At 36.9% G+C, this 24,357-nt stretch overlaps 1 protein-coding gene across 1 annotated transcript in view; it reads right to left on the bottom strand.

The window, feature by feature from the left end:
- The window catches only part of LOC135468133 (cytosolic carboxypeptidase 2-like), a 35,320-nt gene extending 13,888 nt beyond the window's left edge, over nucleotides 1-21,432 (bottom strand). The window contains exons 1-22 of the mRNA XM_064746211.1: nucleotides 21,261-21,432; nucleotides 20,023-20,084; nucleotides 19,160-19,214; nucleotides 15,634-15,747; nucleotides 12,358-12,425; nucleotides 11,735-11,808; nucleotides 11,014-11,096; nucleotides 10,733-10,815; nucleotides 10,428-10,561; nucleotides 10,003-10,135; nucleotides 9,386-9,507; nucleotides 9,058-9,178; nucleotides 8,409-8,546; nucleotides 8,077-8,187; nucleotides 7,635-7,804; nucleotides 7,281-7,440; nucleotides 6,934-7,035; nucleotides 6,449-6,574; nucleotides 2,744-2,871; nucleotides 2,424-2,490; nucleotides 1,523-1,618; nucleotides 1,340-1,399 (exon numbers count right to left, since the gene is read on the bottom strand). Of these exons, the coding sequence (XP_064602281.1) occupies nucleotides 1,340-1,399; nucleotides 1,523-1,618; nucleotides 2,424-2,490; nucleotides 2,744-2,871; nucleotides 6,449-6,574; nucleotides 6,934-7,035; nucleotides 7,281-7,440; nucleotides 7,635-7,804; nucleotides 8,077-8,187; nucleotides 8,409-8,546; nucleotides 9,058-9,178; nucleotides 9,386-9,507; nucleotides 10,003-10,135; nucleotides 10,428-10,561; nucleotides 10,733-10,815; nucleotides 11,014-11,096; nucleotides 11,735-11,808; nucleotides 12,358-12,425; nucleotides 15,634-15,747; nucleotides 19,160-19,214; nucleotides 20,023-20,084; nucleotides 21,261-21,285 (2,232 nt within the window). The 5' untranslated portion in view covers nucleotides 21,286-21,432. The remainder of the gene's footprint in view (nucleotides 1-1,339; nucleotides 1,400-1,522; nucleotides 1,619-2,423; nucleotides 2,491-2,743; nucleotides 2,872-6,448; nucleotides 6,575-6,933; nucleotides 7,036-7,280; nucleotides 7,441-7,634; nucleotides 7,805-8,076; nucleotides 8,188-8,408; nucleotides 8,547-9,057; nucleotides 9,179-9,385; nucleotides 9,508-10,002; nucleotides 10,136-10,427; nucleotides 10,562-10,732; nucleotides 10,816-11,013; nucleotides 11,097-11,734; nucleotides 11,809-12,357; nucleotides 12,426-15,633; nucleotides 15,748-19,159; nucleotides 19,215-20,022; nucleotides 20,085-21,260) is intronic.
- Nucleotides 21,433-24,357: the final 2,925 nt, after the last annotated feature.

A 24,357-nucleotide genomic window follows, 5' to 3' on the forward strand; every position in this document is an offset into this window, starting at 1 on the left:
TCTGAATGTTAAACTAATATCCTATTTGTTTTGTCGTGCTTTGTTTCACTTTAATCCTGACCCCCACACTCCACTCCATGAACATCCACAAAAAGTAACAGTCTACAGTAAATGACCTAAAGTTTCATGCGTGACTTACTGTTGTTTACTTCTGTACGATCTGAGTTAGTGGCAAGATGACAGAAGAGAGTGATTAGCCCCCCATCCGTTTCATTACCCTGTACAGCACTTGGCAACACTGGCTGCTAATCCTCTCCACGTGGGGTTCGGCATTTCGGTAGTCAGACAGGATTTGTCTGTGTTTTGTTGACATTATTTATGATTACCAGTATGCAAACATGCTCAGGTGTCACCAGCGACAGGTCAGATTATTTTTTTTTGCCTTTTGTCCCCAAAAATCAGGTCACCAACGAGATTTCGAGCCCTGTAATTGTAAGTTGTGGCTTTAAACGCAGTTTGAGTGATTATCTGCCGGTATTTGGCAAGTAAGGATTTGCAGGGTGCTAAGTTTTATTATAGCCTTGTACAAGAAGAGCTCTGCATGCATACTAACAGATATTTTACATGCCATTCCACATGTGCAAAGGTACTGGGTGGTCACGCGCATCAATCTTGACAGAGTTTTCCCCCTTTCATCTTAAAACGGATTGGAAAAGTAAACCTTTATGTACTGAATTCATTACGATTAAAACTGAGGAAAACATGAACTGTTGGTGGCAAGACCATAGACTGACTACTCAGTGAAGTGTGAGCTTGTTAATTACATGCAGGCACTGTCCATATAATCCCCTGACCACCGCCAATTCCCTCCCAAGGTGCCCAGTCAGTAAGAACAGCAATCAATGCAATGAATCCAGGGATGCACTTTCCAAGTCCCATCGCAAAACTTTAGGTCATTTACCGTAATTGGTCACATGTACTGTATCCACACATGACAAAATGAGCCCAGTGTGAACTGGATGGAAAAAGTAAATACATATTTAACATGTAAAAAACAAAAGTTACAGGTAAATGTACAGCTGACTATAAAACACTGTGTATTAGAATTATAGTCTCCTAAAATGTCCTGGTTGCACATACCTCATGGGAAGCATTAATTGTCAGTAAATGTCTTTTTTTAAAATTTATACATTATCCTCTGCAGCACTTGCGATACCTGCAGCTACCACCTGGAGTATCACAAAAAGTCACATCAGTGATACTGAAACCAAGTTTGCATTACGATATGTAAAAACAGATCAGGACAACAAAAGTTTCTTGGCCACTTAGCACCATTAAGTGAATATATTTATCCCTGTTTCTTTCCATAACAACGTGATGACGTAGGCAGCAAACAAACCTTGTCCTGTTTGCTGAATGAAGGCTGTGAAGAAGTCTTCTTCTCTGCAGGCTTGGATTCCTGTAAACACACAAAATGAAAATAAAATACGACAATTATGAAGTAAATAAAACACAGTCTGCTAAACTAAGAGGCATAGTTAAAGCAGCACATTATGGTTTGAAATGAAACATGTATATTTACCAACTGTACATTTGAAGTCTTCTTGACAGTCTCCTTAAGGAGTCTTTGTCTGTCACGTTCCTTTCTTGACCTTAGCTTCTTCTTCTTTTTCGCAGCCTAGAAAGAAAGTGTGGAAGGAACTGTCTTAAGTCCATTAAAATAAAGATATATATGATATGCTCAGACTGTTCACATGTTTGTATAAGCCATATTTTCATTTCAGACCCATGTCATTTTTTTTCCGTCAAATGTCAAAAGATCATGCAGTACATGGGAGCTTAGTGCTAATTTTTACTCAAATTGACACCTACATTCTTACTACAATAAATATCTGTTTCACTGAAATTCTATCCCCACACAGTTATTTGTAGTAAAAATAACGAAGAAGCTGAAAATGCAAAGAAGAATGTCTTACATTTTATTGGCCATGGAAAGCAACTTCGAACTTCAAAGGCCACTGTGCACACATGGGTATTAATTTGACCACAGCTGCTGTATTGTGGCGACTGCAGTATAAATGCACTGCCTGAAACGCTAATGTGACTCGCTGTGTTTATGTCTGTGGAATCAACATCATATCTTCTGAACGATAAGTGGCACTGAGATTCAGTGATGAGTACTGTAAGTGACTTACCTGTGTTGACAGATACTACAAGTGACTTACAGTAACAGCTTATGGGTACTTCAGGGCCACTTACTAGAGTTAATATGCACTATTGTGTGACTTCCCTGTGCCTCAGACTATCCTATACTATGAATTAGCAGTTGATGCCACAGGCATGCCAGGCTTTCACAAAACAAATGAATCATTGAGTTAACAGGTATTGCAAAGGATTCACCTAAGGTAGCCAACGAATGCATGTATAATAAATGACTTACCTATGCTAACTGGCTCTGTCTGAGTGTACAGAAAATGACATACCTGAGCTGACAGATACTGTAAGTGGATGGGGAGGCCATCAGAGCCTGAGCTGTCAGAACCTCCATCACTACAACCATTAACACAGCATTCATGTTCATTCCGCAGGCTGATTATCAGTGTCAACACTAAGTAATATCATCTTTTTACACACTACAATTATAATGCTGTAACAGCAACACTTTTCTGAACTAGAAACAACCCTATACATGTATCTCTACGAGAGGAAATACTTTACACAGAATATATTACAGAATTTTAACTATTGGATACCTGGATTCACATACAAATGTATACAACCTGCTGCATTCAGTCTGACTTACGTAGACTCCAAGCCGTAGACGTAATCATCGTTGAGATCTATATCCTCTGTACTTAAGCCTTGATTCTCTAGTCTCACCAAAATCTCCTTCTTCAGTCTCTCCTCCAAATCCAAATAAATATTAGCAGCCTGTAGTAATAAAATAAAACAAAAGTAAATACTTATTTACTTAAAATATAACATAATTTACATCAATGTATAGACTCAATATGCTTGCATGTGGTAGAAATCAGGCATCACCCAAGAGAAAGTGAAGACTCATACAGTGGGCAGAATAAATGAGCAAGATCCCAAGATCCAAACACCACAATTAAAAAATTAGCTTTAAAGTAAATTTCTTTCAATGTAAATATTTGCTGTGGCCAAAAATAAAGTTCTTATTTCAAATACATGTACATTTCCCATACTGCAATAAACACATGATTTGCATCATTAATCAGAAGCAATGATATCCATAATGGCAAGCAAAATGCCGTAAATGCATGTATGCAATTAGACCAAATGGTCAATGACACAGTTCTTTTTGCTAAAAATGCGTAGGCGTGTATTCATCAATACTATAAAGCTTATAATACACAATAGCACATGCATGTTTACAGTAACAAACATTGGAATTAACATAATATAACACTATAAATCTAATCTGTAAAGGATTAGTGTCAAGATTCATCATTTATTCATAATTAGCTGCCCCTGTGTATATTGTTAAATTGAGTGCCAAATACTGCTCATAATGGGTAAAATAATCTAAGTAATATGGCATTAAAATCACTTGATAATAAGGCTGGTTTTGTACACTTTTTCCACCAACACTCAGTAGCCTCCACCAAATTACGTCCAACCTTGACGAGCTGTCAGAGCTTCTCCATTTAGTTCAACTTTAAGAACAGCTACAAGAATGACAACAAGCATACCGCATTTCTCCATGTAATGCTTTGCTGTCCTGTATACGGTTGTAAAGACAGGTCGTAGAAGAACCCTGGAGTTATTTTTTGAGTCAATTTGGCCCTCCGGAAGGTGCATATTTACAGCACAAGACAGATGGATTTTGGACCCACCAAAAACAGCCATACCCTCTCTCGTCATTTTACAGCTGAAAGCTATAAAACGAATACAGCTGAACTGGAAAAAGATTTCCACAATGGCATGTTTCTAAACTGGTTATCAAATTCTATTGGCAGAACTGAAAACTGATAGATGGCAAATTTTTTCACTTTAATGCCGACATCAACATCGTTAATGTATTTATAATGTACACAACTATGGGCCACCACATATGCATAGGCTGTTCGGAATGCTGACAATAACATATGCTGGTAATTGACATTGCATATGGGTATGAATTCCTCAGGGACATGAATGATATTTATTGTGAAGTGGACAGAAGAAAGAATAGTAAATAAATAGTAAACCTTAGATAAACACACACTTGGTATAATGCAACTAATGCAACACAGCTTAACAGTCCGTATTAATTGTTATTGCGGTTGGAATTGCCTGAATCAAGATCAAATTCAACGTCCGAAAACTCAAAATCTGAAGTCTGGCTTAGATGTGTCAGCGTTATAAATTGGGATGTCAACGCCGTCCACTATGGGTTCAAATTCAAACAGCAGTATATCTGCTTCTGTGTAGCTAGAATACATCTCGAAAATGACATTGTTTTGATACATATTCCCAGGTTACAGGCCAGCTAGACTTGGATTGGCCATCTATGACGTCACCCGCTGAACAATACCGGGCGGCCGGCTGGAGATCGACTAGGGCAGTAGTTTTATTGTTTTGGTGGATTTAAAGTCATTATTACGTTTCTCAAAAGCCATCTCAGTAATATAATGTTGAAACAGGTTATAATCTTTATAATTAGGGCCAGTAGCTAAATCTGGACACTAATCCTTTAAGCTGATGCAGAATTATGGTAAAATGCCTATTGCACATTCTCATTTATGGTTATGACACATATCAATAGCATAGTGCACAATAAGAAGTTCAACTATAAATCTGTTCAAGTTCAGTTCTGGTTGGCTACCTCTAGGAAGGCCTGCCAGAAACCTGCATATGGCTGATTTTTCACTGCAATAATGCTGGTCACCATCGTATATGCATATAAGTGAAATGTGTTGGCACAAAATGTCCATAAATAGATAAATATAAATTTGTTTTGTCCTTGGATCTCATAAACTAGGCTTTTGACAATCTAATGGACCATGAACCTTCTTTAGTCTTTGTATAACGTCTTTCAAAACAGGTAGCAACATTATCACATGGCATTTACACAGAAACATAACATCCGACTGTACAATCTGCTTTAAAATTCACATCACATGTGCACTGCTTTCTTATACTGCTATCTACACACTCTAAGAATATTTATTATTTGGTCACTTTCTTGGTACATGTATTTTTTATATCATGGACATCATCATCAATGATCATAAATGTATCTCAGGATTTAACTTTAACACCACATAGCTTCATGAATACCATCCCATGAAATATACCAGCATAACAACACAAGACATCATTGACAGTTATGTGCAAGCAAGGAATGTGCCATGTAAAATAAAACAATATAAAATACTGATGCATTACACAGACGTTGCAAACACATGGGTAGCAAAATAAGGGAGATCACTCTATTTATCTTTGGGCAAAGGAATTCACACAATGTTAACACACCATTATCTTACACACCATACAAACATATTTATACATGTGCGTCACACAGAGTTATAAAATCATAGTTACCATTAAATGTCAGTAGCACATCAGCAAACACCACAAGAGAATGGCATGTTGGAAATTAAAGTAAAATCAGTTTACAGGTTCACAAGCTCTTCAATGCAGTAATACAACAGACGTGTGTTTATAGTGGATGTCTAAAGCAATGTCTAAAAGCTCTTAGCCAGGGAATGTAATAGCCTACTACTGGCACATCGTATTACTAGTACTATAAGCCCACTACTGTCTGCTTTTCTTTTACATTGTTCTGGCTTGGCAAGCCAGGTTCAAAATATGTCTCAAGGCTAAAAGGCTGAAATTAAAATACTGATTAATGAGGAGAAATTGTAGCTACAACAATCTGTATACACAGTACATATATTTAAAGGAAGGAACCTGCGAATGGTAATGAGCTTCCTGAGGACTCAAACCAGTTTCCTTGCAGTGAAATGATGGAAGGAACAGAGACTTTCATGGTTTCAAATATCAAAATCCCTAAAGAATTGTTATATAATTATAATTAAGCTTTACATAATGTGATTTAAATCTGTCAAATGAAGTCATCCAACAATTCCAGTTCTTTTACTACCTCTTCACGGTTAATCCATCATTACAGCATTGGTAGCAGGCCTATGAAATACTTGTCACATGAGGTGATGTCACCTTATCATACACTGTACCTATTCTGAACTATTCATCAAAATATGCATGGCTACCTGAATGTCAACACTACCTTCCTTTTCCTTACATCACATGAAATTTATTCCTCTGCTTAAAGTAAGCTCTTTGGCAACAATTAAAATACTGACAGAATATGTCCACAGTAATAGATAAGTGTGAACACATCACTCCAGGTACAAAAAGCAAACCGTTAGAGTTGATTCAAACTGAGGGTTTAAATTTTGAGTAATGGAAATAATTAAAAAGGCAAAAGTCCAAAATTCTGATATTTTTCTTTCTTTCAACATTTGACAAAGTTACTTACTTTTGTGTTATCTGGATCACAGTAGTCCAATAGGGTGTCACAGAAATGGTAGCCCATCATCTCAAAGTCCACCACTGAAAAGTGATGACCCTTCTTCTTGCCAAGAGTTGAGCCACAAAATGTAGCCTAGAACAGAAAAAAGGGTTCATGTTCACTAGCACCAAATAATGGCACAATGCTATCCTTCTTCCATCTGGTGTTAAAACCCAAATCACATTATAAATACATTATTAACAATCATCAGGTCATCAGGCACAAACTCAGAACAATTAAAAAAAAAAGTTGTTAAATTTGAAAATAGCCGAAAACATCGGAATATTTAATAACCTTCATAAAATTAGGCATTTGTTTCAGTTTAAATAATCATAAAATACATGTACATGTAGTTTTAATACCATGCCTGTACAGAAAATTATTTTGGGTTTTGCAATAAATCAAATTCTACGATACACAGAAACATGACTTATATATCACACTATCGTTACCTCCATGGTAAAACTGTTCATTACGCCCATGTTCCACATGACAATTCTGCCAGTGCCTTCTTTACTCTTCTGAATCTTGAACTTACAACTGTCAAAGCTGAACTGTGATGAGAAAACCATGCGATTTAGCTTAGGGCGATAGATAACACCAAAGCAACAGCATGTCTATGTCAGTATAAATGTTTTACATTTTCACAAAAATTAAACTTATGTTTTCTTCAAAAAATGGTGCCTAGCTTATAAACAACTTTAATGCACCTATGTAAAACTGGTTTTGTATATTACCATCAAAATATTTAGTTCACATGTATGATTTAAAATTTAATATACTCTGACAAACAAAGTACCTTATCAGGAGCATTCTTGTGGAGCATCATGGGGAATATGCGTTCCCGTAACCTCCTGTTAGCACTATAACGATTTTCACAGCCGTAGATGAAGACATTTTGTTTCCTGCTGTGTCCATGTAGATCACAATATACCACTATTTCCCTCTCCTCTGACAACCTACATGTTAAAAACCAGGTAATTACTGATTTAATTTTAAGCTGATGAAGAAATGGAGACATTCAGAAACAACCCAAAGCATTTTCTACCAAAACAAAAACACCATTAGTTACCAAAAACAAGAAATCTGGTTTAACATGTATGTACATTCTAGCCCTGAAAACTCTGAGGGTGGAAAAGTTCAGCAGACAAACCTTCTGATCATGTTTCTGGTATGCCAGACTGGAGGGAAGGAGTCTTTGAGCATTGTTTTGTAGTTTCTGTTCAGGTCCCGTCCTGACAGAGAACATCTGTAGTTACCAACTATAACACCATCAGGGTTTAGCATGGGCACAATCTTAAACACAAATGTGTCCCGCAACAACTAAAAAATGGAACAAAAACAATTACTGTTAGATGCATGCATTTAAAGACAATGACATATGGAAGTATCCGGAACTTTCTGGTCGCTGGATTAAGAAAATCATGACAAAGAGCTCAGCAAGTTGGCCACAAAGATAAAATGCCTCATGTTAACTAGATAAAATTTTGCTTGGAGTAGATTGATATATTGCCAAGTACTGAAAAAAAAATATGGTGTGTATAGAAAGCCACTATGCAATTATGTGCGCTGTGACACAGCTTGTCCACACAAACCTTAGCATCAGCAGAGTTGCCTGTCAGATAGTCTAGAAACCCTTTCATCATCCAGCTAGAGTTACTTTCTCCTGGATGAACCCTGGATGTTATCACAACAGCTTTCTTGTACTGAATGGGGAAGAGAATAACATATATTTTAATATGATTACATGTATACTCACGTCATTGGTATTCTTTAAGCATGAAGACTATTGCAGTGTCAATGGTTTGGTACTTTATTGGTAAAACTATATTGTCCGAATTTTACACAATGTAGCCAAGCTATTTCTAGAAATCCAACCTAAGGTTTTAAAGGCAATAGTTGAGGACACAGTTGAGATCTTACACACCTTGACATCCTGAGGATTCTGAGAGGGTGATGTTATGGTGAGAATGTAGACCAAGTTACCAGCCATGGTTCGACACAGCACACGCTGTTTACAGATCTTAGACTTGATGGGATCATTGGACACCTCCATTAAATAGTCCTGAAAAGGTAAAAGATGTCTCTTAATTCACGCGTAAAGATTAATTTAATCATGTTGCGAAAATACAGTAACTGGCAATGGTCACAAATGTTCTGGAGATGACAGGAATGGTAACAAATCTATGCAGAGTACATGTTAGACAATGTTTATGCATTCCTGTACTAAGCAACAATTTATTACACCTGTAATAAACACTCTACTCAAGAAATTTTCTTCAATATGATGACGTACAGGTTTATGGGTGGAGAAAACCATTGTAGACGCAGTAAACCAACGCATTCTAGCAGGTACCTGACAAACATCTGGATTTAAAGCCACAAACAAAACCAGAAAGAGCTGAATTTGAACACAAAACCTCACTGGTCAAGAGCCTGATAGTTGCAGCGAGGCAGTGCTTTAACCATCTGAGCCAGCAATGTCAACTTCACTGAGGTAGATTAAACTTAAACTCAACACTTTACTGAATAGCAATGTTAGTTAAGTGAAATTGGGAATATGTTCATGGTTGTACCTGAAGATCTGTGTAGGTGTAGGGAAAACAGTGAGCAAAATATGCAGTGTCATTGTCATGAGTGAACTCCACAGTCCATGTCAGCGAGTAGAATGGCTTATCTCCCTTGGCAGTTGAGTACCTGAAACAGAAAGTAAAGGACTTGTGACACACTGACAATTTTCTAAGCACAAAATACACCACTGTCTTCTTCTGGAAAATAAATACACAAGTCAATTTAAAGCCTTACTTTCATGTCTGTTTTAGAGGCATTTCTTCAACCTTGCATAATCATTAATCAGTCTTGTAAGAGGAGACAAATGCATCTCTGTTGGAGTGTACTACTCACATTTTGTTATTCCTATAGTACTTGATACTGGAGCCACACCGGAACCAGCCTATTTTCCTCTGTTGTGCCTCTTTTTCACTGTACATAAGTGGCTTCATGCCATTGTTATACAAGCTGTCTGGCTGTAAGTCAACAAAACATATCCTCATCACATTATATTGTTCAATGAAGCCACATGTAAGATTGGTATATCTATTTTATCTAAATAAATGAGTGACTATGGCTTAATGCCACTTTGGCAATATTGCAGCCATCTTATTGTGGTTAACGCAAGACATTTGAGAAAACCAAAATACAAAGTTATTACACAAAAACATATGAGCATCATATAATTTATTACATGCAGTATGCAAAACTAATTCATTCACTTATATCACAGCATCCAGCATTACGGTGAGACGAAACCGGGCTGGCATGTTGAGGAAATAAACGACCATCCGCAGGTTGCTGGAAGAGCTTCCCGCATATCACCAGTAAGGAAGCCAGCATGACCTGAACTTGAACTCACAGTGGCTGTACTGGCAAGTGGGTCCTGAGCTATTGTGCTGCTCTAGCATACTAACCACTTGGCCACAGATGCCCCTATAACACAGAAGTGTGTTGTTATGAATACCTACCTTCATAAAGTTAACGATGGTAAATCTGTAGAGTTTGTTAGCTCTAGTGTTGTTCACTTGGAAGTAGTACCACTGAGTATGTTTATGTGTGTAATAGTCATACTTCAGCCACAGCTCATAGTCGTACTCTCCACTGTTGAACAAAACCACAAGAACGTCTTAGCAATACAGCAATACATAACAAACATACATAACTATGCCATTTAAGACATTCACACATGTATAAGATACCACTGACCAGAAAATTGGTTTATTAAGTGTCAAACAAAATTTTCTCGCCAATTCCCAAGTTGGCAAAAGTAATACCTCGCCATTAACATCACATAAGAACTGCTCAATTTTGACTTGAAATAGAAACTTGTTTAATTAGTTCAAGTCAGAAAAGATATTTAGCGCACGTTTACAATAATTTTTGTAACTCTTACATTTGAACAACTTTTCCTAGATTCCCACATTCAAATCTTGATTCAAACAGCAGTGTCTGGTCTTCCTTTGACATCAATGGGACGCAGCAAGTGGTGTAGCCATTCTTTGTCCCTCCAACACAGGACCGAACAAACTGAAAAATAAAGACTTGGCTTGAACGACAACTAAGGCATATTGTGAATAAAGGTGACAGGAAAAAAAAACGGAAAAGATTACAGCATCACCAACAAACCTTTTGTGGTTTAAGCTGTTGAGCTAGCAAAGCACAAGTATATGGAAATTATTAAAGAGGAGGATGTCTTACAAATGCTCCCTTGGTATCATATTCATAAACCAGTCTGCCTCCATACTCCTCTCCTCTCACCATGGGGGTGTGCTCCAAGCCAGCTGAACAAAACAAAACTCAAGGAGATTAGTGCACATGTACTTATAATATTAAATGACATTTTCCAGCTTTTACATTTATGTCAAATACAAAGTATCTTTTTTCATTAATATAAATAATATAAATACCATATAAATTTTCATCAAACATGTAAAAAATTTCTGAAATGGTACTGATACCATTACTTGCTCTAGACTTACTTGGCTGATAAAATTTCTCTGGGCTAGGTGGAACATAGCGGATATGTTTGATACGGGTCTGTAGCACTTGCAAGTCATTAGGCCTGTAATGAAAAACATGGGTATTTTAGCTACAAAAATCCTTTGTCATATTCCACTATCTCATTGAGGTATCTTTTTTTGCAAAATTGCCATTTTTGATTTGGCAACAGTCTATACACTATCAAAGTTTCTTAGATCGACCAAAAGTACTTCATCACTTTTTAAAAACTTTCAAACTTCAGATGTGTACCTTCTTTTTTTTTTTACGTTGCTGAGGCGTTTGTCATGTTGTGCTTTTTTTCCCCCCCACGGTTTCTGTGGTAAATCATCTAGTGTTGATTTTTTTGTCGTATAGATTGTTGAGGTGTATGTGGAGGTACAGTACACCTCAATTTATAGATCAGGTGTACACTTCATCTATACCTAATACTGATGTGTTCATGAAGTGTACTCCCCACCAGCACCTCATCTATACCTCATGTCTGCCATTTCTCATGTTTCACCACTGCACAAATCCTGTCAGATAGCATTTTCTCATGTTTGACACAAGAGATAAATCAGAGAGTAGACAAGGACGAGAGCAACACACCTTTATTAGCATATAATGAAGATTTCATGTAAACCAATCTATTCTGCAGCTTGGACAAAATCACTAGTGTCAATATTCGGGTTTCAGCTTGTGATATATTTTGATACCTACCATCTAGCAGCTTGCTGAGCTCCAAGCTCTTTTGCCAAAGCATAGAGATTCCTGGGTTCTCGTAAACGAGACACCTAAAAACATAATGTACAAAATATCAGTATCATATCTTATACCCATGAACTACAACACTAAACCACCATGATTTAGATGAAATATTACTAAATGGGATATGGCACTAAAGGAAAAGATCTCTAAAACTTGAAGTAGGCATCATTAAATAGATAAAACTATGCAGAAATATATTTTCATTTATTAGTTTAGACTTTAGTGAAGAGAGTGAAAGGCATTCAAAAGTGAATTCTAGCATGGGATTTATATACTATACCATCAGAGTTTAGGAACTCTGACATCTCAGGAAGTTTTTCAAACTCTAATCACTACAATGAATGTTGGAATAACTCTTCTTACCCGTGAATAAAAGATTACTGAAATAATATTCTCAAAAATTCCTTCCTTCTGGTGACCATCAGGGGAAAAAGGTGATCCTTCATCCATCCACTCAGTACCAGTGAATAAGAAAAGGAGTAACTTTCATTTCGTCAGATTATATTTCAGCTCAGTGTTACACATAAAAAATGAAATTATAACAAAAATTAGATATTTGTACACTACACACTTACCATACGCCCTGCTTCATAGCTGTAGACCAGTTGTGTCGTCCGTAGGATGTCTTCTTGTAGTTTGTTATCTGAAAATGGGGAACAACATTTCTAAGGCTCTAAGGTTCTGTTCATATAAGTGTAATAATGGGCTTTTGAGATATGGCAAGACAGCAGAACTACACACACAATAAAGGGTGTTATTCACAAACAATTACATGTACAAAAACTGTCTGAATAAATGTTTTCCAATTGTTTTGAGTGTCACAAAACCAAGAAATCCCGGCAACAACAATCTGTCATTAAAGTAGCCCTAACATGCCAAAGACAGAGTCATGGCACAAAAACAGATGCCATGGACTGCTGTACCTCAATCAAAAACAGCCCATTAAACAAATAATGTAAATCAGATGACCTAGAATGTAATCCTCATCCTACTTACAGTAACGTGCATAATGGCATAAATAGAATTGTGACCATATCTTATAAGAAAAGAACACATTTATACAACAGATACGCAAACTGTGTGGAATTTTATTTTTTTAGATTTTTAAAAAGTTTTTATAGGAGGAGAAACAGTTTTAACTACTGTCGTTTTCTACAAAATTCACCAACTGTAGGACACTGAGTTCTGTAATGTTTTAAGCTTGTCCAACGAAAAGCCTCTTTTCCTCCTGTTGTGACACCACTGTGCTTAAGGTTTTACTCCTATCATATGATTAACATGCATTTCCAGTCTCAGCTAAATGCATATATTATGATAATCTGGATTTTTAAGGTTTGTGAAAGCCAATTCTAAAAAGGAAGAGTTTGGACTATACTAGAAGGTCACATCATGTCTACAAGGGTGGTTATAGGCTGCCAAAATGTGTCAGAAATGTTATGCCCTGAAGAGCTTCTGAGTGAAGTTAAGCACAATGACATAAGTAATCTGTTAAAATGGCAGTCTAAGGAGATTCAATTAAATACTCAAATAACAAGCACTGCTTGTTAGAAAATTGAGATATTCCATTTAACCTCAAGTATAGCTCTTTCATTTAAGGTGTAGGTTTTTGTTAAATTTCTCGTTCTTCTCTTTTGACTGATCTACAGAAACATCAGTAAGCATTTTGACCAACCACATGTACATGTACACTGTAATATAAATACCATTTAGGTGCAACAATGATATAAATGGACTACAGCTTTTTTTGGTTTAGTTATTTTTAATAAATTATTAAAATGTCGGCTGCAATCATGCTTGTTAACCTAGAAACAAAAAGAAGTTGAACAGGTCTGTTGCATGTCAGTTAGACATAAGGATAAACCGTGTACATTATGGATGAGGCCTGAATGTATGATGAGTTGTGGTCAATGCTCTGGTAATTTAAGTCAGCATGCAAATGCCTGGCTCTTCACTGTGCATCATACATATCAACCTCAGCTCCTCCAGGCACTGCCATGCAACAAGATGATTACTGCAGCATATATAAATCAACCCCCTACTTTGGCATGTACGATGCCTGTTACTGTGTAAAGCACAATCCATTTCTCTGTCGGAATAGCATCTAAAAATGTATCAGTGATAGTCCAATGAGCTTCACACTTGTTCATAATGAACAAGTCATAAAATATGCAAATATTTCTGAAATTATAATAATGAAATCCTAAAGGTCAGCAGAGAACCAACATCAGCAGAACCTGCACTAGATGAATAGAGGACATGAGTACATATAAATGAACAAAGGCCCACTGCTGGTTCAATGGCTTTGACAACCCTCAAGGTGTGAGATTGCTGCTGTTTCCAAAAACACAACACTTCTTCAATTTGGAACTCCTCAGATAAACTTTTTGCATGACTTGATACAAAGAAATGACCATTATAACATACATGTAAAGCAATGGACAAAACTAAGCAAATTATATGCTTCATTATATTGCCAGGTTTCTCAATTCAATGAGCCATTCATATAAACAGCTGTGATGAAGGACACTGCTGTACAAGTTATCATATCTAAGCGTAATCTAAATGCTCAGTCTACTCAGTACTTCTATATGTACTACACAAGTACATGTATAGTACATTAGTACATTAATGCTGAATCCTATGTCCACTAATGTACTCACTAATGGTGTAATGTTTACATAGCTTTGTGGCTCTAAAGTCTGTCCATATATACGTAAGCATTTATCTGTACAATGATTCCTCTAACATGGTGTTTACATATATAGAAAGTGACATTATCTTTAAAATGATGTAGTGCATACCATTTTTGTTTTACAATTCAACAGTCGGAAAAGACCAAGTATTCGTGTTTGAAAAATGCTACTTTACATCCTCCTGGCAAATATCACCAATTCCCAGTATAGTTCTGGACATACATTATTAGGATAGTTATAATCAACCAAAAAAAAATGTCATAATAACAGTTCGCTTAATGCCTACCAAAAATGCAAACTTTTCATAAATCATAATAAAATATTTTGTACAAAATATAAATGTTGATGTATAATATGTAATTTACAGTTTTCTGTGTGTAAGAAAATGTGCTTGGTTAATTCATGGAACCAAAAATCCTACTAACATTAGCAAACAACCTCTGGCCCATGTTTCACTCAAACAAGAACACTTTTAACAAGTGCGTTTAAAGGTTTAACACTGCCGAAGCGGTGTTTGTTGTGTGACTATTTACGAAACACAGTTCAGCGGCATCAGGTTACACAACAAACACCAAGATAAACAGCAAGCTTAGGCCATCGCAGTTGCCCTATGTGTGACGTTGTCTTATTGTTGTGTGAAACAGAAATGTAACAGTTTCCTGTACATATATTTTGATGTCATACCCCTGGGCTCAGATAGGAACGTCTTGAAACAAATGTTTCTTTTTCAACATGATGGCGTCTGGGTGTAAAATACAAAAAATTTAAAAGAAAAGAGATATCTATTCCCAAACTGTATAAAATAACACTTTTATCACTGAAGGAAATTCCGATATTTCACCTTTATCAAAAGCAGAAAGAAAATCTAACAAGTAAGCAAGCTCAAATTCATTTATTTGTAGACATCATGAAGACAGTTTGAAATGATGTTACTCGGGGAGGTACCGACCTGTTTGTTGTGTGACACACTCGATGTTGTTTGAAAAGTCATCTCTATTTAATATGTATATCTGCATATGGCCCGCAATTAAGGGCGGGATAGAATAAATATAAACAATCAAATCAACTGGATATTAGAATTCAACAGACGATATTAGTTTCACTCAACTTATTAGGTTGTAACCATTTACACGCATACATAAGTAATATGAGACTCACCTTGCTTATCATCGTCATCTAGATCTGATTCTGACTCACTAGACTCGCTTATCAAAGCCAAGTCATCGGATTCTGCATACTGCTCATATTTGTGACGGTATCCTTGGTTACGTCCTGAAAAGCATTAGTCACTTCAGTTTGCAAAATTGATGTGGTACAGAGTGAATAACAGTATATTACATCTACAAGAAAAAAAAACCTGAAGTATACATGCATGTATATATATGTAAAACTGTCAAAATCCCCTTGCCATTTCAAAGTGTGTTGCATGTTTGGCTTTGTTATAAATAGCAGTTATCTTAATAATAATATCATATGATAACAATTTGCCAGTTAAGATAACCATTATCTGGTAGCTGGAGAGGAACAATATCAAAGGAAGACAGCCATAAAGGAAGCGGGAGGTAAAATACAAAACAGTACTGTGTTTACCAAAGCATGCAGGTAAGAGTTAAGAAGCATGTATACTATCACCGTAGCCAAAATGATTCCAAATGATCTGACAACAAACCTTTAACAGTAGTTGTCTTAGGTTCCACACAAATTCGGTTAACGGGGTTAAATGATATATCCACATCCCAGCGAGAAGCAAAAAAGTCTGAGGGGCTTATGCGATCCATCTAAACACCTGGTATAACAGTGGTTCCATCCAAACACTAACATTCCAAACACTTATGGTAGATGTGTAGGTACACACAAACCATTCTTAGCCCAGGTAAATTGTGCCTAACAAGTTCCAGGTTACTATCAAACAAGGTCAGACAGCACACAGTAGGACCGTGTACAACAATCCTGTTGTACACCCACTAACCCCACCACACAGAGCAGTCGTTTGTGTCAAGCAGCTAAATTAATCTGACCCTATACAGTCCTATTAGCACCAACAAAGGAAATCAGCTTTGAGCTCAATGGGCCATATCACACAAGATTGCCAGCAGGTCACGAGAGCTACATTCAGATTATAACAGCCATAGCAGTCTGTGCAGCTGAGTGCAATACAGTTATACTTGTAACAACATGTTTGAACATGAGAACATAATGACAAAATGACAACCTGGACCCAATGAGGTTACTGAGTGGGGAGGGGAAAGGGAAGGAGGTGGCAAGTTATACGATGATACTCAGTTACACGGCAAGATAATTAGATTTCCAGTTCCATAACTTACCACCTTGAAGCTAATTAATACATACTTTTATCTACATGTACATGTATATAGAATGACTAACAGTGTGAGAAGTTTCAATAAAATATTTAATATTGGTAAGAAAATTTGGAGGCAACATAGGAATAAAAATTCTGAAAATGCAAGGCAACAAATTTCTGTAGTCCTCTTACCTCACAGTTTGTTCTTTTGGCTGATTTCAATAGAAAGAACCAATTGCTGCCTCACACATTCCTACATAATTCAGTACAGATTTGTACACCATCAACAAATTACACTTCCCAAATACACTTTTTTCATCTAATGTTGTGATATTATCTTGGATTCCATGGTTGGTAGCACACAAAAAGATATTTGAACCTTAAACATGGTATATGACATGCAAAAATAAATTTCTGTGAAATCACTGACACCTAAAGTGGTCCAAAAATCCCAAATTAAAATCTAAATACTTTGACCGCATTTCTTTCCAATAAAAAAATCAATAAAACAAGTCAGTTTCAAGTTAATTTTCAGGTTTCAATAGTTTTCCAACAATGCATAATTCATTTTTTAGTTTTCCTCACTGCGAAGAATAACACACTTTATATTACAATGCTGATATAAAATTCATGTGATGGGTGCAGTTTAAATAATATGCAACAGACTATATACACTTTCCACTCCATAGCCTTTCATAAGGCATATAATGCACCATAGACTATAGGACACACAACTGAAAAAAGACCATCATGCAAATCCTGCTGTTCACAACCGGGTCTCGTCTTTAATTATTTATTTGCAATCTGCATTTCAAAGCTCAGGTCAACTCGGATATGCATCAGGGCATTTATTATGTAAACACATGAAGCCTCAGAACGACATCAGGCCACATTTAAGTACATGCATACGTTTATATAGATGTCTGCAATAAGAAGAGTGCAATGTAACGATTACTCAATGATAATTTACTTACTGTAACACTTTATTTGCCTGCATGATTCAGACAGGTATGTTTAGGGGAAATATAATAGTCAATGGTCACCGAATGTACCACTAATGAAAACCACACATAATTATTGGCAAGTTTCAGAAGTTCAGATACCCATAGGGTCTTCTATCTGACTGAATGAACAGTTGAGATTAAATGTCTCTGTTAAATAATGAATGTCAAATCAATAGGCTAACATGTGGACTTCAAGGAGCCTCTGTGGACGAGGGGGTTAATTACTAAATTAGAGCTAGAGCTAGATTTCAATTCCAGCTCATGCTGGCTTCCTCTCCTGCCGTACATGGGAAGGTCTGCCAGCACCTGCAGATGGTCATGGGTTTCCCCCGGGCTCTGTCCGGTTTCCTCAAACCTAAATGCTGGCTGCCATCGTATAAGCGAAATATTCTCAATAATCCAAATCAAATGAATGCATGTATGGACTTCCACATGTACCTGTATGTTGTCTTATTTCTGGCTGCTTTGTACGCTGTTGTTCTTAGGAGGCCCTAACAGTTAAATAGGATCATTCCCCTGGTGTAACAATGTTTTATGTCATGATCTTACACCTACAAAGTTTATCTGCCAAAAGAGAATGAACAGTGGACTGTACTGAGTTTCTCTCTTTTCTTCTGGAAAAGACAAGTACAAGTACCTTATTCTGCATGTATACACGTCATTAGGACCTCTTTTGAACATGAAGACAAGAAAAGTTACTGACTGGTACAATGTCAAGATCGTTGCTATCTGCCATCACATGTGGCCCTGACTGTGTAGGTAAATGAGCAATGCTATCAGCTGCCCTCCTGACAGAAAAAATATCCTCGTCTGGTCGGCGAAAAGGGTAGCTTATCTAAGCAGCATTCACCAATCATAGGCCTAGAATTCTCTGAATTGTGATACATATACAATGTATATTGTAACATCAGCGAATAAGAATGCATGGATGAATAAGCATACATGAAGAAATATACGTATGCTGAACTACATGTACACATATACTGCATATATATATCTTACTAGGGGCCTCCGGGGCTCAGTTGGTTAGCGCGCTAGCGCAGCGTAATGACCCAGGAGTCACCAATGCGGTCGCTGTAAGTTCAAGTCCAGCTCATGCTGGCTTCCTCTCCGGCAGTATGTGGGAAGGTCTGCCAGCAACCTGCAGATGGTTGTGGGTTTCCCCCAGGCTCTGCCAGGTTTCTATCCACCATAATGCTAGCCGCTGTCGTATAAGTGAAATATTCTTGAGTAAGGCGTAAAACACCAATGAAATAAATAATTAAATATATCTTACTCAAATGATAGAATGCACCAATATAGATAAGACATGTACATATTCACATTGACATTGTCAGCGTTCGTCTAACATGGTATGGCTGCAAAAGACTCAACTCACCTGTGTAGTAGCCATAATGCTGCAGATGTTTTCTCATGAATTTTTCATAAGTGTTCTGAAAATGAGAACACTAATTCCTCAAGGCCCAATCACCCCAACACTTAATACATGTAGTCTTACCAAAGAAGCATGTTTACATTTGGAATTGATTAATGTGAATTACATGTCAACAAAGCCTTGTAAAATGTTCTTGAAATCAAACCTTTACGTTAAAACTGCTATTTAATGATATTAAATCAATAATTACTAATGCCCAAGAGAATTTCAAAACGTTCCTTTTTTTCTCTGAAAAAAAATTTTCAAGTTACATATTTTGTGTCTTAGTTAACGATATAGCTTCTCATTTTCATTTTGTATACAGTAAATCACCTCGGGGTATTTTTCAGCGACTAATTTAACATGCTATAAGTTGGTGACAACCATATGAAATTTTATGTGATTACTGGACATCACACTACTCAGAACTACTTATGGCAAGGTATAATTTTCAAGAAATTATGGGCAATGACTGTATACGGGGGTCAAAATGTTTGATATTTCAAATTCTTCAGAGTGATTACTTCAACAATAATTGTGGTCATCCAATATAACTTAAAGGTGAGGAGTGTTTTAGATGCCAATGTAAAACAATATAAACGTACATAAAATGCAACAATCATTTCTGTGTCTGAGATTATGAATATTTACATGATACAAAGTCATTTTTAATTGAGATTTTATAATTACCTCAGATCAATAGGAGATGATCATTTTTAATTTTGAGCTTTCAAACGAGTGAACAGTCACACATTTTACTCAGGCTTTGTATATATGTCTGATACTGATCAGAGGGTAATAAAAATGACTGATAACTGTACACTCACAGGTTCAAATTCATATTCAGGTTCTACATCTTCAGACATCTCATCAGTGTACATTGGTAAAACTGAAAAAATAATCGAATGAATGTAACATTACGAAAACCAGCTGTGTAACTAATATCTTTGAATAACAAAATATTACAAGAATTCAAAATAAGAACAATGGCTTGGGAATTTACAAATCTGAGGTGTTGGGTCAAAGGCACCTTGGAAAACATGTTTTTATTTGTGTTCAGCTTTAACCACTTGCAAAGTGCAACATATTGCCTTTGACCCAACATGCCACATTTGACAATGTTTGCACTCTGAGATATGAAAGACGGTCATCATCATGGCCTACAAGTACACCCAATACACTGCAAGTAGAGGGATGAATAATGCAAAAATGAACATCGTGCTCATTTTAAGGTACCGACACCATGCCACCCACACCTAAACCATACACCATGCAATGAAGTGATAAAATGTAAGACAGGGTTCAAGCTGATTTTTTTGGTGAAATTGTCCACATGGAGATGTCTGCATTCATACATATTTTTTTTTATTATTTTGCCATCTATAGTACCTGTATACGAACATGATGCAGATTTACTCAATTGAAGTGCTTACCATGGTGAGACTGAAGGTCAGCAAGTAGGCATCTTGCTGTGACATGGCGGAAGTAAGAATTCAAAACATGACATACACTGAGTGGTCTTGTTTGAATCAAAAGTTTAAATGGCTGTATTACAATTAAAAGATGCCATGGTTTACCTGTGCTGGCTGTGACATAACCACAGTTTGGCTGACTCAGAGAATCAGTCCGTACCAAATGTAAGGTTGGGTTTCAGCTACTGGGTTAATGAATTGTCAGCATGGATTATATTAAAGCAAAGCTGGGCGTTATGTCGCAGCTTAGCTTTGGGCTAACAGGTGATACAGGGGCCTGTGGTGACTGTCAACTGCCGTGCAGATCTTCAAATATTGCCACAAATGACATTTAATTTGACTGACCTATTTGTATACACAACTTACATGTTTACATAAATACTAAGGTACCTGGCTATTTCTGTGAATAATGATCAAATTCGACCAAAGGACGATTCCAAAGAACCGTCGCAACAAACTCCTAACATCAGCAACAACCAATGTACATTTATATGAGTTAAACCTTTCTCTCGCCTAAAATAGAGAGCAACGTTTTCCAAAGTCTAAAATACAGGTCACCGACAAATCGTTCTATTTTATACGTTCAATCTTACATCTAAAATCTAACTGTGGGTCCATGATGATAGTGTCATTTTGCTGGGCGCCATCACTCGGTGTTCACCTCTTCCTAGTACTAGGTCTCTTCTGAACCGTGGGCGTTGTTGTTGTCCAATAACTTAAAGCTGTCACAACCTGAATCGGACACTGAAATTTGCGGTACAATGCTGACAAAGTTGTTGTATCGACAATGAGTTGTATCGAACATTGATGGCATGCTATTCGGAAGAGATGTAGGCTATCGGATCTCTTGCCATTTTTTATGAATTTGAGCTAAACAACTTTATCAACAAATATGAAGCTTCCTTTACTCGCGCCAATGACGGCGTCCCTAGACACACCCAAAGCGAGGCTCTCTACTACATGTAATTATTATCCAAACCAACTGCAGTCAAATATAAGTTAACACAAGCCCACTTCTACATATATCAGTGCTTTATTTGAAGTAAGTTCGAACATTTGAAACAGCCAGGAAATCCCAGAATATTCAAAACAATACCTAAATCGAAAACTGCTTAAAACGCAAGGATTGCCTCCCTTAGATTGTGACGCGTACCTTTGTGAACACGCTACACTGAAATGTACGAGTGTTCAATCCTTTCCGATTTGGTTCGTCCATCTTGTTGTCTTCGAGATGGTACGTTTCACTTAAATGTCAAAAATATGTGATTATTTGTGCGTTTCAGTCTGGGCAATGAATGGGAATGGAATCCATATACATACAGGGCTACGGATTGGGCTCGATTGGAACCCGATTGAATGAATTAATTGTTAGAATCGTGAAGATTAATACGTGCTACATTGGTGCTTGTGTTGTTGTTGTTAAGTGAATGGATTACCCCGATTACGAGTTCTGGCTAAATATAAGTTTTGCACCCCTGTTTCTTCCACCCAGAACACAGACCGGCATGCCACATTCAAGAACACAACATTCTCCAAATTGGCGTTAAAGAGCTATAAGAACCGAAAGGCCTGTTGGTTTCTGAAATGTGATTGGGACATATAGGCCTATACAAAGAGATCTTGCACCATTTTATCTAGAAATAGCAGCTTTGCAAAAAAGTGGGAAGGTCTGTTAGCAAGCAGTGGATTGTCGTGGTTTTCCATTGGGTTCTCCCAGCATGATTCTGGCTGCCGTCATTAAAATACGAGTACACAGATTTTTGGTTGAGGAATATGTTAATATGCCATATTCATGGCTGCTCAACACGCAGTCAAGAGACCAACAACATTGTCTGAATGGTGAAAAACAGGAGGCGGCCGGAACAACCACTCAGCTTAGCTCAAGCTGGTCAATTCCATGTCATAACATCTCCCTTCCAATCACCAGACAATATTTTGTGGTGATAATCCAAGAAAATATCGTTTCATTAGAGTGATGCCTCCAGGCCATGTGGCACTGTCATGTTTTTTAAGACCGACGCAAAAAAAAACTATATTATAGAGGCATATTGGGGTTGCTCTGTATTAAGTCATCAACTATGCAGCTGATGTACTCTTATCAGCTGGGTCCATTCTGAAGAAATTCGAACTGGGTGGTCTGTAGAACATTCTGATAACATGCTTTTCAAGTGACTCGAGTAAGCCTTGGTGAGCCATAGTATAACAAGAAGGCCTGTCAAAACTATCGCTTCTCTCAATCTCTGCTGGGGTTTCTGTGGAATTCTCCCTGGAGAAATCTTTCTTTTTAAACTGTTTTTTACATAGCTGCAGGTTACCTTGCCATGTTTTCGGCCACTACCCGGCCTAGCCCCACCCTTCCCACCATTATTGCACCGTTCCTTTGAAGCAACAAACTCTACTGATCAGTAGTTTTCGTCAAGTTTTACACACTATTTCTAAGGTTAACCTCTGCATGGAGACTTTAGCGCTGCCACTTTTGTTTTTATAGTTACCTCCCATCTGTTGATGAGAAATAGCAAATAGGTGATTGATAAATATGAAATACAATTTCCAAGTTGAATTTTTGAGAATTTTATTTGATTTTTGAAAAAATTTGATTAGATTTAAAAAAAGTAAAACTGTGCTTTGATTTTTTAAAGCGTCCTAAATTTAGCCCCGTGTGACAAAGAAAATGACAGAATGCATGTCAGAAAGTGAACAAATCTCAACAATTTTATTTTAGGGTGCCCATAAGACCTTCCGGGTAAAAATGAGACTGGCAAAAGCCCAGAAACAAAACAGACCCATCCCACAGTGGGTTCGAATGAGAACAGGAAACACAATTAGGTAAGTAATATAGAAATACAGGTAAGGTGTCAGTTTGTTAACAATGAACAAAGAGCAACTGGTGAAATAATGGTATCGTTTCAGTGTAGAGTAGTGATGCTTAATGTTTTTAATCATGCTAGTCCACATTCCAGTTCTTGGCTTGTTTTTATGTATGAATGTTTGAAAGTTTAAAGTTGTTGAAAACTGAGTAGATGAGTGACCATTATTATGGAATGTTACCATTTATCTTCAGATACAACGCTAAGAGGCGTCACTGGAGGAGAACTAAGCTGAAGATGTAAACTGAGGAAGGCATTGGTGGATCCCCTTGGGTGTCAGGACAAGGAAATCAAACATTCACTTCACGACATTAAGAAAGGGTTCTTCTACTGATGTTTGACAAATGATGCCTGTTCGTTTTCGATGTTTCATTCTTGAAATCATTAAAGATGATCCTACCAAGGAGTTATCCATATAAAGGGGTGTTTCTTTTATCCTTTTTCCCAATATTAATAATTTCCACAAGTTATAGATGAAATCTGTAATCAGTAGTTGGATTGATTTTCTGTACTTTTTGATTATTTCAGATACATCTCCATTTTGCAACCATTTGTAGTTTGTGGTTCTTAATAACTAAACCTGTAATTGAACAGCCAGCCACTGTATGATTAAAACTAATCTGACAATCATGGAACTATCTAAAATCTTTACTTTCCAGTATTTGGGAAGGTCTACTAACCACCCGAAAATGGTTGAGGGTTTTCAAAGGGCTCTGCCATATTTTCTCCAAACATAATGCTGGCAGCCGTTTTATAAGTGAAATGTCCTTTAGTTCAGCATAAAACACCAAGCCTTGTATGGTAAAATCATGTTCACATGATG

Source organism: Liolophura sinensis, chromosome 6 (genome assembly GCF_032854445.1).
Source record: "Liolophura sinensis isolate JHLJ2023 chromosome 6, CUHK_Ljap_v2, whole genome shotgun sequence".
NCBI lineage: Eukaryota > Metazoa > Mollusca > Polyplacophora > Chitonida > Chitonidae > Liolophura > Liolophura sinensis.